This window comes from Ctenopharyngodon idella, chromosome 22 (assembly GCF_019924925.1).
Source record: "Ctenopharyngodon idella isolate HZGC_01 chromosome 22, HZGC01, whole genome shotgun sequence".
In the NCBI taxonomy this organism is placed as follows: domain Eukaryota; kingdom Metazoa; phylum Chordata; class Actinopteri; order Cypriniformes; family Xenocyprididae; genus Ctenopharyngodon; species Ctenopharyngodon idella.
In genome coordinates this window covers 27,978,000-27,992,808 of record NC_067241.1, presented here as the reverse complement: position 1 = coordinate 27,992,808, position 14,809 = coordinate 27,978,000, and the positions used below count along the sequence as shown (strand labels likewise).

General features: G+C 37.0%; 1 protein-coding gene across 1 annotated transcript in view; it reads right to left on the bottom strand.

Moving 5' to 3' along the window:
- si:ch211-117c9.2 (solute carrier family 26 member 6) overlaps window positions 1-14,809 on the bottom strand; it is a 211,994-nt gene that overhangs the window by 184,694 nt on the left and 12,491 nt on the right. Inside the window, 2 exon segments of the mRNA XM_051880799.1 lie at window positions 12,659-12,961; window positions 14,647-14,730. Of these exon segments, the coding sequence (XP_051736759.1) occupies window positions 12,659-12,961; window positions 14,647-14,730 (387 nt within the window).

The window sequence follows — 14,809 nt, the reverse complement described above, 5'->3', positions numbered from 1 at the left end:
ATACACCTAGGATGGCTTGAGGGTGAGTAAATTATGGGACAGTTTTCATTTTTGGGTGAACTATCCCTTTAAGTTTATTAGTTTATGTGAAAATCAAACACGCATGCAATTCAAACACACAAAATCTTAAATTTAGGCTTAAATACTTTTTTGAGTGAATATATTTTGAAACTGTCAAGGGGAAACTATCTTTCTGGACCGCTATTAATCACTCAGTTATTTGGTTTTCAGCCAATGCAGAAAATCTCAAAATGACCAAAGATCGGCCTGGTATAACAGGTCTATCACTAATCACTAGCGCAACACTGTAGGTTTGAATTCACAGGACTCGCCTGGTTGGTGGCTAGTCGTCCAGCGTGAGGAGGCAGCAGGGGCTCTGTACAGTAGTGGCTCAGGAGCTGATTTGCCAGTGGTCACAAGTCATCCGTCTGTGGCAGCAGTGACCTTCCAGCTGTAAGTGAATGCAGGAAGTGACCAGGCAGTGGCCTCAGGTGACCTGCTGCCAACGGAAAGAGCCAACATAATGAACTGCCATATCCACAGACTTAGTAGTTGAAGAAAAAACAAGGGTTACACTTTATTTTGATAATCTATACTTTAGACATTCTACTAACTGTAAGTAACTTTGGAACTGCATGTCAACTGACTCTCTTTAGAGTATTAGTTAGCAAGTATTAGTTTGGTAAATATACCAAAACAAGTCACATTTATTACAGATTATTTATGAATTTTGATTTTGGAAAATATATAAATGTGTATAGACCAAGGGCAAGGGGTTTTTGTGCACTTTTTTTTTGTGCCAGGGTTGTGTGTGTTGTTCCTTAATCTAAGGTGGCAATTTGATATGATGCATGAGCAAGGGGTCACTCAGCATCAAAGAACTCAACACCAATCTGTCAGTCACTCACATACAGTCATTTACATTTACAGTGTAGCCTTATGTGGGAACATTAACACCCTTGACACTCTGGTTACAGGAACCACAGGAACTACAGCTCTGGCCTGAAGGCTATAAGGAAACGTTTCTCACGCCTGCAGCCAGCAAGTCTGAAGGGGAGAGTGATGAAAGAAAAAGGAACAAACGTTTGAAAATAGTTGCAGGAAGGACATATATGACAGATTAGAAGCATCCTTTTTGACTAACCAGTCACATTTTTGCATTCAGCGTCTGTATATATGCGTACATTCTTGTGATGTCAGGAAGACATTTTTCTTAGTTGCCTGTGCAGATTTTGTTGGGCCTGTATGCAATTTCGATTTTTTTTTTCCTTTTTGACAAAACTGTATCATTTATGTGCTATTATAGTGTTTCTTAATATTTTGAATTAGATGTTATTTTTATATTTTCAGTTTTAAAAACTTGTCATTTTAATTTCCAAGTTTTAGTAATTTAGCCTTTGTCATTTTTATTTGTTTTTATTTCTGTTTAGCTAGTTTTTCAGTTTTAGTTTTAGTAATTTTACTAATTTTATTACAACTTATTTTATTTCACTTAGGTGAAAGCGCAAAATTTCTAACTTTCTATGTTTTTCATCTAATATTTATATTTAATTTTATTTCAGTTTTATTTCAATTAACATCAATGTTTTTTAAAATAGTTTTAGTGTTAACAATAACAACACTGCAAAACAATTTGGGTTTCTTTCACAACTTGATGTCCAATGTAAAACCTGGGTTTTTGATCAAAACCAGCTGAGATTCAACGATTTAATTAACAATTTTTTTTTTTATTTGTAAGCCTAAGCCTTAACGGGACAGTTCCCCCCAAAATGACTCTTGTGTCTTCATTTACTCACCCTCATGTCATTCCAAAAACTGTATGATTTGTTTCTATTGTATAGAGCAAAAAAAAAAAAAAAAAGATATTTGAAAAATGTTTTGGTCCCCATTTTGAGGACAAATACAGTCAACCCACCCATCATAATATGTGACCCTGGACCACAAAACCAGTCACAATTTAGATTTATACATCATATAAATAAGCTTTCCATTGATGTATGGTTTGTTAGGATAAGACAATATTTGGTTGAAAAAAAAAATTCAAAATATTGAGAAAATCGCCTTTAAAGTTGTCCAAATGAAGTCCTTAGCAACACATATCCACTCACATATATTTATGGTAGGAAATTTACAAAATATCTTCATGGAACATGATCTTTACTTAATATCCTAATGATTTTTGGCATAAAAGAAAAATCGATAATTTTGACCCATACAATGTATTGTTGTGGCTACAAATATACCCGTGCGACTTCTGACTGGTTTTATGGTCCAGGGTCACATATCTTCTTCTGTGTTCCCCAGAAGAAAGGAAAAATCATACAGGTTTGGAATGAGAGTGAGTAAACGATAACAGAATTTACATTTTTGGGTGAACTAACCCTTTGATATGCAGCATTTAGTGAACATTTAGTGTGTACTTTTGCATCGCTTGCCCTCTATACATCAGAATAAACTTCACGCACAAAGCCAAATTCCAGTGTCCAACACGTCTATCAGTCTAATATGCCACAGCAACAATGGTGCAAGTCACAGCGAGGCGCAGACAGGCTCCACACTATTGTGCTGCATTCAGCTCCTCTCTCTTGCCTGAGCAATTGTGTCTTACAATCCAGTTGTTTTGACCTCAGCGCTCTTGAAGACAGACGGGATGACAAGTAAAACATCTTGAGAGGTTATATGCCCAGTATACAGTAAAGCTTAGGACAAATATGTTGAGAATAGCTGGACTTAGTTAGGAGTGACTTTATTGGCACGTCTTTGCTAAGTATTAAGTCTTTGGTGTTAGAACATTGATCGAGATCTCACACCCTCTCCAGCCTCAAAGACTGTAACGTGCAGATGTTCACACCTCTGAATCCTGAAAGGGATTGAAAGACCCTTTGTCTGCAGACAAATGTCTCCATTCAATGACTTTAACCCCCAACTCAAAAGTACTGCAGAGACCTTCTTATTTATAGGGCTTTAGATTTTAATATAGTGGTCAGTAAGTGCTACTACCCAAAGTTTTGGCATCAATCTAGGAGTATGAAAGGGAAAGTAACACTTACAAGTTGTAAAAGGAACTTGAGCTACAGTACAAGTCAGACAGCGGGTGAACTGTGGAGAGGAGAACACTGTAACTGTTACATTCCTGTTTTGTTTTCCCTGTCTTGTGTTGTGGACTCTTATTTTGATGTTTAGCTTTGTTCCCATTGTTCCCGTGTTCTCACTTCCTGTGTTTAGTTTTGGTTTGCCTTGTTAGTTTCCATAGTTTTCTTCACCTGTTACCATGGCAACTCATTGCCTTCGCCTGCCCCTTGTTACCTTGTGCATTTAATCCCGTGTTTCTTCTGTTCTGTGTCTATATGGATGTTATGTGCGCTCTTATGTTTATCTCATGTTTGGAATCTTGTGTTTGTTACCTGGATTTACTTTTGTTGTTTTGTTTTAATATACAGTAAAAACATATACAGTATATTTAATATACAGTATAATTCACCAGATGACTTGAATAACTCTATTTGGAAAGAATCATTCTAGGACGATTGGGGTGATTTTGTAGGTGATTGAATATGCATAGAAAACAATGAACAAATTACAAGAATAGATAAATATAATAGAACAAATATTCAAATGAAATAAACAGTGCTTTATATTTTTCAGGTAAGTCTAACAGTATTCAGGTAGGCCTACAGAAATTGAAAAATCAAATGTAAAATACCACTGCATAGTCTTTACTGTATAAATTAAATATAATTAATCTGTTTTAAAACTACAAAAGTGATTTTTCACTTAGGCTGCTGTCACTTTAAAAACGAATGTGCAGATTTAAAATACTGTTAGTGTTTTCTTACTCAATTGTTTAGTTCACCAAAGCCATAAGCAACTGTGTTTACAAGGAAACTCGCAAGGATAATTTTGCATGTATAGCACAAATAGACGCGGAAAAGAATGGCATTCAGTGTTCACGTGCATCTGCGCGGCTCTGTGTGTGAGTGTGCACAGAAAACAGCCGCACGTTCAGAATTGAGCTCTCTTTCACGCCTTCTTGTGCTCAAATAATTTGAAATTGATTGAATGTTTAAACTGACAGGATCTAAAATAAACTTTGCAATTTTGCAACTTTGCAATCCTTGAATCACATGTGTTTTGAACCATGGTGTCTGGTCCGTACAGATTAACGATCCCTATACATCGGATGCACACATTGCGATTTTGATGCTAAAACGATATATTGTGCAGCCCTAACCCTTATCCAGCTTCGCCAAGGAACTCGCTCACTCGAGGACCACATCTGAGACTTTCTAGACATTGCTAATCTCACTAACCACCCGGACTATGCTCTGATTGACTTCTTTTGCCATGGACTAAATAACCTGTTACAATACACTTATCCATGATAGTCCTCAAGGATCGCTGAGTGAGTTCTTAGATTACGCCCTTTGGAGATGTGGTTCCCCTTTTACTATGGGGGAAATGGAGGACCCTTCCCCTGAACAAATTTTTTTTTTTTTTTTGGTGCTATGTGCCTCTAGATCCGGTGGCCATGGAGCTTGGGCCACCATGGGTCACAGCCATCATGGCCACTAAATAAGAAAGGCATCCCTTGAAAGGCATCCAAACTGGCAGAACCCCCTATGATGTTGGCCCATGCAGCGACGAAAGTCTCTGGGGGTCCCAGTGCATCCAAGTCCAGTGGTCCAGAGTCTGGTGGACTCAGTGCACCCAAGTCTGGTGGTCCCAAGTCCCAAATCAGGTGGTCTCAGGGCATCCATCTCCATTGGTCCCAAGTCCAGTGGTCTCAGTGCACCCAAGTCCGGTGGTCCCAAGTCCCGAGTCAGGTGGTCTCAGGACATCCAAGTCCATTGGTCCCAAGTCCGGTGGTTGCTACAGCTCCTCCCAAGGCGACGGCGTCCGCTATAGCTCCCACAGAGGCGGCCGCTGCTAAAGCTCCTCCCGAGGCGGCTGCGACAGATACAGCTCCTCCCGAGGCAGAGGTGTCCACTACAGCTCCTCCTGAGGTGGCGGCATCCCTCCCTGAACGCTTTGCCTGTCCTTTTGTGGCCAAGAAACCCATTTCTGAACTCTTTGCCTGCTCTGTCACGGACCAACTTTCATGCAAGACAGATGAGCAAAGTACACGGGCACACAGCAAATTCAAAACTCAGCGCAACCACCTATAACAAAAAAATTGTGTAACATGGCAACAGCATAGCAAGAACAAAAGTAAGCATCTCTTATTACAGCACAGCGCAAAGGAGAGCTACAACAAACACCTTGAAGAGGAACGCACACACACACACACACACACAGCTTCGCTTTTGAAACGGATGGACTCATTTTTTGCATCTGGATCAATAAATCTGTATAAAAAAACATTAAAAATGAAATCCAATCAATGAATTGAATACATCTATTCTATAATATACTTAAATAAAAAATGTCATAGTGGAATTAAAGATTAAAAATTAAAAGACTGAATTAAACAAAAAATGAAATTCTTGGGGAGATTTAAGTAAACTTTAAGTAGTTTGGCATGTTTTTGTTTCTAAACTTTTTTCTGCCAGTTTCATTGGTCATCCAGTCACTGGACAATAAAAGATTTCTGATCGTCAGATTGTGATAAACAGCAATAGGTAACATTTTATTTTACAGTGTCCTTGTTACACATGTTACTTGTGGTTACTATAACTTTTGACTTTGCACCTTATTTGGGTAAAGTGTCATGTATTTCTCCAACATTCCCGCAATGAACTTTTTCCCAGGCACTGCAGCAGGACTGAGGCCAGATAGTTGATGTCATCTAAGGAACTCGAGAAAGCCTGACATATGAAATATGTCAGAATTATTTTTTTAATGGAAGTTTATTGAACAATTATTTTTTTTTCTTTCTTGAGTTTCATATCTGATACATCTGGCTTTTAAGGCTCACAGTGAGTATATGGAGCTCATACAAAAAAAAACAAAACAAAAAAAAAAACACACCTTAATATTATTCAGAAGCCCAAACTGAGCAAAAATATGCAATTTGGTGCAGTTGCTGATATTTATATGGCCGAAAAGTGAGATGAAATTCTGATAGCTTGTAATGTAAATCAATCAGATCTTTATACCAGTATAGCAGATTACTTGCATTAAATGCACAAAATATCAGTTGTCACTCTATATCTTCCAATAATATGTCATATTAAGATAATATTTAAATACTTAGTTTTATGATTTTTCTATAAAAAAAACCCCCAACATTTATGGATAATCAAGTAGCTAAACCTACGTTGTTTGTCCAGCACGTGTTCATTTTGAAATAGGCTACTTTGAACACTAATCTATACATTTTGAAAACTTTAAAAAAATTATTAAAGATTTCACAGCAAAAATACACATGTACCACGACCTTTTAAAAAAAAATACTAAAAGGCGTTTTACTTGCTAACAAATACACATGTACCACGACCTTTTTTTAAAAAAAGATACTAAAAGCGTTTTACTTGCTAACAAAGAAGGTAGGCCTATATAAACTATTAGACGACAGAAGGCATGTAGTAAATTGTATACAACAGAATTTTGATCATGTTGATAATTTAAAAACAATGCTTGTAAAATAATTTGATAATTTGAAATTTGCGTATCAAATATGAAACAGTTTAAACCTCACAAATAACGGTAGGCCGAAGTTTGTCGTGTAAATGTATTCTGAATAAAATAAAAATGACTAAATCACGCCCCCTCGCGCTAAATAAGCGTCATTACCTTCATGAGCTTATCCACAGGCTTGTCATTTATTTACCTTTAAAATAAAATCGCAATGCCTCCACAGTAATAATAATAATAATAATAATAATAATAATAATAATGTAATAACGTCGTTGAAATTATTATAAAGATAAATGCAATAAACCACGTGTTTTCCTATTGAACGTAAGAGTCCAGTATTATTACAGTTTTTCTCAATTGCTTTGGCACATTTTTTGAAACAGTCTTAACATTCTCTAAATTGAAAATGCAGTTGTCACAGCTGTTTGCTGGAAGATCAGAACTGCAATCAGATGTTTGCAAAATGTAGTTGCTCACCTAAATCATTTAATTCATGCTTCAAAATTGTGTCAGTAAATTGAACACCAAAATAAAAAGTGTTTTTGACATCTTGTGAGCCACACTGGTCAAAATGTTTAGAGCCCAGTTTCACAGACGAGGCTTAAGCCTAGTCCCAGACTAAAATGCATGATTGAGCTGTTTTAACTAAAAGAAATTTGCACTGACATATCTTATGCCAGTGTCATTGTTTTGTCTCAAGATGTTTCATGTTCATGTTTTTGTTGTTGTTGACTGAACACTATACAAGAATGTCAGTTTTGTCTAGCTAAATGAGCTTTCCACGGCAAGCAACTGAATTTTTAGTTTACATGTTACACTGTACATTCTAGAAAAATAAATGTACTGTATAAATACAAAAATATTATTACAGTACTGCTGCTGTTTTGGTGTGTGACGATCCTCCAAGTTCAAATATGGTAGTGATAGTGCTGGGCGAAACTCCATAAACATGCTTTGAAACTTGATTGGTTGATTGGTGATTGTGACTCCTGTTTCATTACAATGGCGGGCCATTTGGCAATTTAACATCACAAACATTCCATCTCATTCCATATGGAGTACACATGCATGCAGGGCAGGATTTGGGCCCTACCTATGCTACAAATGACCTCAACTAGAACATTATAGAGAAGCACAAAAATACACAAAAAATAAAATAGGCTTGAGGTATGCTTAAATGTATAATTATACTGTAACATGGACACCTTAAAATAAAGTGTAACCCTAATATCGTAATTTGCACCATCTTTAAACAGGGAAAAATCTAAGATAACGTCATTAAATTATGGAGTGCCACAAGGATCTGTGTTAGGCCCTCTGCTATTTTTAATATATATGCTGCCACTTGGTAATATTATCAGAAAACATGGAATTAGTTTCCACTGTTATGCTAATGATACTCAGTTATATATGTCACGGTTTAGGGTGCATCATCGACTTTTACCTGTTGTCTGTGTGTGTCCTGTCATTTTTCTGCAGCTCGTGACCTAAGCAATCAGCGCTGATTATTCGGCACAGGTGCGCACAGACCACAAGCTGATTTCCCTCACCTGTCGCTTATTCCCGTTTCCCATTTATTCTCTGCGGTGTCTGTCCTTTGTTGTCAGTAGATTGTTTTGTGTACCTCATCTCATGTGTTTGGACCTGTTCCATGTGTCTTTGTTTCTTACCTGTTCTACTGCTGTGCCCAGGACGTCTAGACAAGGAGTATACAGCTGGCCGTGCGCTTGCTGTTCTGTCTCGTTCCCCGTCCCATTGGGTTTCGCACCTGAGGTGGTCTCCACAGCCTGTGTCCGCAGATGTCTGTACGGACGGCTCTGGAACTCTCTCACATTCCTTTGTTGCCCGTGTGTGTGTCACTACACTTTGGATGTTTGTTATACCCAGAAGTGTCAAATAAACTGTTGCACTAATCCTCTGCTTTTGAGTTCTCTCTTCACGCACCCTGACAATATATTTCATCATGAGGCCCTAAATGGTTTAGCTCCTGTGTATTTAACCAATCTTCTATCGCCCTACAATCCATCATGCTCTTTAAGATCACAAAACTTCTGGTAGTACCTAGTATATCTAAGTCCACTAAAGGAGGGAGAGCATTTTCACATTTGGCTCCTAAACTCTGGAATAGCCTTCCCGATCATGTTCGGGGCTCAGACTCACTCGCCCAGTTTAGATATAGATTAAAGACACATCTCTTTTGCCAAGCATTCACATAATGCATCTCATAACCTTGTACTCTAGTTATATTAGATCAAGTGCACATGATTATGTTAAGAAAAGCAGCTATGCTTATGCTATTTTCCATTTGCTTTTCTGTTTTATCTCGGGATACCCATCCTGAGGTAACTAGAGAGTACATCAGCTCCAGTTTGGATCCAGCCTCTTATGAAGACTTCAGATGCCTCAACACCTGTAAAGAGACGGCACCAACACCTGCAAGGACTTAAGATGGCGCAAACTGACCCAACATACACCATTCCAAATTTTTCTATATATCCTAATCATTTTGATAACAACATGTATTCATTACTTCAATGAGCTGATTGTTTCTACCTTAAAGGGATAGTTCACCCAAAAATGAAAATTTGATGTTTATCTGCTTACCCCCAGGGCATCCAAGATGTAGGTGACTTTGTTTCTTAAGTAGAACACAAATAATGATTTTTAACTCCAACCGTTGCAGTCTGTCAGTCGTATAATGCATGTCAATGGTAACAAAATGAGAGTAAAAAAAACATGCACAGACAAATCCAAATTAAACCCTGCGGCTCGTGATGACACATTGATGTTCTAAGACATGAAACGATCGGTTTGCGTGAGAAACCGAACAGTATTTATGTCATTTTTTACCTCTAATACACCACTATGTCCAACTGCCTAGAGCGCGCACACGGCATCTGGTGCATGAGGTGTGTGCGCGCTCTGGCGTAGTTTAAACATGGTGCCTGTAGTACAACAGTTGTTATACAAATGGAAGTAAACCACTAAAAAACATGGTTTTATTACATCAGCAGCAACTTTAATTTTAAACAATTTTATTTTGCATATTACTAATTATTTCTCATTTGTCAAATATATTAATTCATTTATTATTATTTTTTTAATTTATTATTATTATATTTGTATTATTATTTATTATCATTTTTAGTTGTAATTTTTATATTTTTCTATATTATTTTGTATTCATTTTTCGACTTCTTCCTCTTCTTCTTTGTCTTCTTCCTTCCACTTTATCAGGTGGCGGATCATCTTCTTTACTCCAACTGGTCATCTCTTCTCTTCTTATTTGCATTGACTCATAAAGGCCCAGGTATAGAGACAGAGCGCATTTAGGCCACGCTCACACCGGAGAGGAAAACAATCCAACCGTCTCCATTGACTTTGTATTGCATGAGGCTGCCTTCTTGTCATTTCTGACTTATAACAAAAAACAGAACAATGCCTTAAAGCTGCTGTGTGACAAGGTGTACAGCAAACAAGCTAAAAAAAAAACCCTAGACTCGTTTCACTTGAGAATGGCATCTCCACGGCCGTTTATGAGCGCTATTTATTCATATTAAACATTTAACATTTTAAAGTTAAACATTTTAAATACTTACAGTCTACACAACAGTCTCCATGCTCATAGCATCACAGACATTAATATTTTAACAATTTATAAAAGATGAATCACTGTCTGGCATCTGGGATTTTAGTATGGAGATAAAGGTTATGATTATAATTTTTTGGAAGTATTACACCACATTATGTGTGTATATTAGCACCATTTGTTGTTTTCTTGTGGTGTGAGATAGAGCGTTTGGACCCGGAAGAGCTGCAACGTGACGTCAGACTTAACCGAATTGCTTCTCTTCTTATTTGCATATATATATATATAGGCTACAGGGTGCGATTTGTAGGGGTGGGGGGGATTTCCCCCCTTCTGGTCTATGCATCCCTGCCTCTGCTGAATTATTTTATTATAAAAAATGCTACTCCACAAACCACCAACAGAGCATATAAAATACCAAAAATAAAAATATTTTTTAAAACATCGACAAGTAAAACGCTGCGTTTATATAGAACTGTCTCTTTACGACCACAACAAACGGGACACTTTTCAGACACGCGTTCCAACTTCGCCTCAGTGCCAGGCACAAGTCAAATATTGGAAGCCAAACACACCAAAAGTGGGATGAGGCAGCGGGGTGTTACAGAGCTCGCGCCACGCTATCATGTCATCTGCGCGGATCAGTGGACCGTTTTCTTGTGTTTATGTGGTGGCTGTTGCTGTCACGGAAACTCTCTAAAATGTAAACACTGAATAATGATTAAGTTAAAACGGATTCGTTACAAGTACAAACGTCTCGGCATTTGGTCATTAATTACAGGTAGGCTATAAAATGATCTGTATATATACATCAAACAGATATTCGGTCTCGCCCTCCATTCACACCTACTTTATTCACATTATCAAACCTGTGCTGAGAACTGCATATCATAACACTTTCTAGCCTAATTTCAAGTTACCACATGCAAACTTTGCCACAACATATATAGAAAAAATGTAAATATGAAAAATATATAAGGTAATGTGTTTCAAATATGTACAATGTAAACAGAAATCTGTAACATTAAATTAACATAAACATGAGGTTCATGGTGCATTATAAATGTACGTATGTGTTTTCAAGGGGTCATGACATGAATTTTCCTTGAGCTTTTGACATATAAGAGGTCATCATACTAAATCATCATTACTAAATGTAATGCAGCACTTTTCACGATTAGTTAACCTTAGAGCTGTAATAGTAAAAACGCGCTAAAAGAGAGTAATACTTGGATATTTTCATATGCAAAGATGTCAGCCAATCACAGCAGTGGGCGTTTACACTGAAGTCTCACAGCAGACACGCCCCTTAAAACGGAGCGTTCAAATCAGAGGCTAAAATCAGGGTAGGAAAAATGCCTTTTATTTATGAATTATGACAATTTTGGATGTAAAAAGCATACTAACGTTATAAGTGCACCCCAGGAAACATTATAAAACACTAAACCAACGCACTTCATGACCCCTTTAAAGGGTTAGTTCACCCAAAAATGAAAATTATGTCATTAATTACTCACCCTCATGTTGTTCCACACCCGTAAGACCTTCGTTCATCATCAAAATTTGAAACCACTGATTCGAAACAAATGATTCATAAAGCTTCAAAGCTTCATGAAGCGGTGTTCAAAGCTTCATGCATCACTAGATATTGTGGAATAAAGTTGCTATTTTGTTATTTTTGGCACACAAAAGGTATTCTTGTCGCTTTATAATATTAAGGGTGAACCACTGTAGTCACATGAACTGTTTTAAATATGTTTTTTTCTGGGCATTGAAAAAGGGAGTGTTATTACTGGTGATGCAGGTCTCACTGAGACATCGGATTTTATCAAAAATATCTTAATTTGTGTTCCGAAGATGAATGAAAGTCTTACGGGTGTGGAACGACATAAAAGAGTGAGTAATTAATGACTGAATTTTCATTTTTGGGTGTACTAACCCTTTAAGCTCATTTAATATTTTGAATTAATTAAGAGTTTTGACAAGTTATCCTATCCATCAAAAGTGTAGCCTATAAAACATGGTAAGGGTGTCAGTTCTCTCTCACACACTTTCTCTCTCTCTCTCTCTCTCTCTCTCTCTCTCTTACACACACACATCTCACAATGACTAGACGTTTTCTTTATGGCATATCAATAATATCCAATGACTTGTGCCATCCTGATGCCAGTCGCGGTAACAGGGGTCTTCTCATGTGCGCATCAGTCAAAGAGGGTGGACATACTGACATCTGCTGGTCAGAACCTCGTAACGCAGGACATTTCCTGTGGCAGAGCAACAGAACAAAAGTTCACATGAATGTGACAGGATAGATTAATGATATGACTGAGAAAACATGTTGATGTTCTGTGTGATCACAGTCTCACCAGTGCAAACCCAGAGCTGGACAGATCTCTCTGTCAGGCAGAATTTTACAACATTAACACTCTTTGAATGCTTTGAAACAATCTGTATTGTAGGTATGTATAGTATATGTATATTGTTTTGACTGACGTTTTTCAGTGTTTTCAGGGTGACTGTGTCGATGAAGCTGACAGGAGTGAAGTCCAGGATGATGGAGTGTGTGTGTTCCTGCACATTGTCACAGCTGGAGGTGTATGTGTCTGTCTTGTCCTGTTCCTCCTCCTCAGAGTCCTGCTCTGGCTGAAAGCTGCAGTTCATGTTACCATGGCTTACTGTTGCTATGCTGTTGTCATTGATGATGTGTTCATGGTCTGTTCTTTGGCAGTGCACAGATTCACTCACATTCTTCATGGAGACCAGCAATCTGTTCGCTAAATCTCTCAGAACTCCAGTCTATAAAGAAGAAACATAACTACTTAATAAACCATTTAACTTCACTAAATACTGTAATAACTTAAAGAACCTAAATTACAAAAAGGTTTCTGTAAAGAGGTATGTGAGTGTGTGAGGTTTTCCTACAAATTTCCCCAATTTACCATGGATGGTAAAACCTGAAATCAGTTTTGGGGTTGGTAAAAATTTTTGGATGTTTTTGAAAGATTCTTACGCTCGCCAAGGCTGTATTTATTTTATCACAAATACAGTAATATTGTAAAATATTATTTCAATTTAAAATAACTGTTTTCTAACCATTTTTAATATGTTTTAAAATGTAGTTTATTCCTATTTATTCCAAAGCTGAATTTTCAGCATCATTACTCCAGTCTTTAGAAATTATTCTAATATGCTGATGTGATGCTTAAGAACCATTTATTTTTTAGGCCTATATCAAAGTTGTAAATTTTATTTAATGATTATTTGATGAACAGAAAGTTCAAAAGAACAGCATTTCAATCATGACAACTCTCGAAATAGTTTAGATCTGCTGCTGCTGAATGGATAGACATACATGAATCATGTAGCAGATCTAGACAGGTGGAGCTGGGGGAGTTGGAGGGTATCAGAGGAACTCTGCAGGACTAGCCTACAGAAAACACTAAACTAGGCTATTTAAATGTTGAACAAGAAATCTGATTGACTTCAGGATCAGCAGAGGCCAATCAGCTTGATGCCATGCGGCAATGATATGATTGCTTGCAGATTGCATGTAAAGGTTATATCAGCCTGCACCATCTAGAGTTTCATGGCTGAACTAGATATTTATTTGAAATAGAAATCTTTTGTAACATTTTAATGTCTTTATATATTTTGAGGGAACCAATTTGGTTATCATGAGGAACAGTAATAAACATACTAATCTGTGCTTTCGTGAAAATGTAAAAATGCAAAAATGCAAAATTAGGATTAGGCTCAGAGAGTATAACAGAAATAAGCCAAATATCATACAATAAGTATAAAACAATAAGTCACTACCATTATGTTCAGATATTCATACAACAAAATACTCCAGGGGCCATGAAAGTTTTGTAAAAATGATCAAAAATGCTGGTGCTGGCTGGTGACTTAGAAGAAAACTTGAAAACTTACTTGCAGTATAAAACTATTGAACTAGTAGTTTACTGAGAGTATACTTCAAAGAGCACTTTCATAAACAAAAAATGTTTTTAACTAGTAAACTATCACTATAGGCCTACCTATACATTCACTTGTAGTATAGCAGCAGTACAACCGAATGTAGTTGTAAACTAGTTGTGTACTCAAATTTACTTCTGTTACACACTTAAAAGTATACTTCAAACACTGAAAAGTGGGCCAATTTAGTCCCAAGTAGTATTGAAATAGTACACTTACAAGTATACTGCTAGTACATTGAAATTAGTATTACTACATATACTTAAAATATACTTGAACTTTACTTAAGTATACTTAATGAACTTGATGTATACTTTTTTGTAAGGGGTTGTTGGAAAATGATTCACAAATGAAAAAAAGTGTTTTCTTACAGTGGCAGGGTTATTGTAGTAATGATGAATGTGTGTATGGGATTGTGAGCTGTGGTATTTGGACTGAAACACTCTCATGCTCTCATCCTCTCAGAACAGTTTCCAGAATTCCTTGTTGCAGCATTCCTCTCTCACCTGTTTATCTTGTTCCTTCTCTGGTCTCTTTTTTGCCTTCTCCTCCTCTTTCCTCTTTTTCAGCTTTGGAACATTGATTCCACTCTAGAAAGAAAGAAAGACAAGCTGAAAGCTGTTGACGGTTCATGTCTTTAGTCATGTGTGTAATTCATTTGTTGTGTGT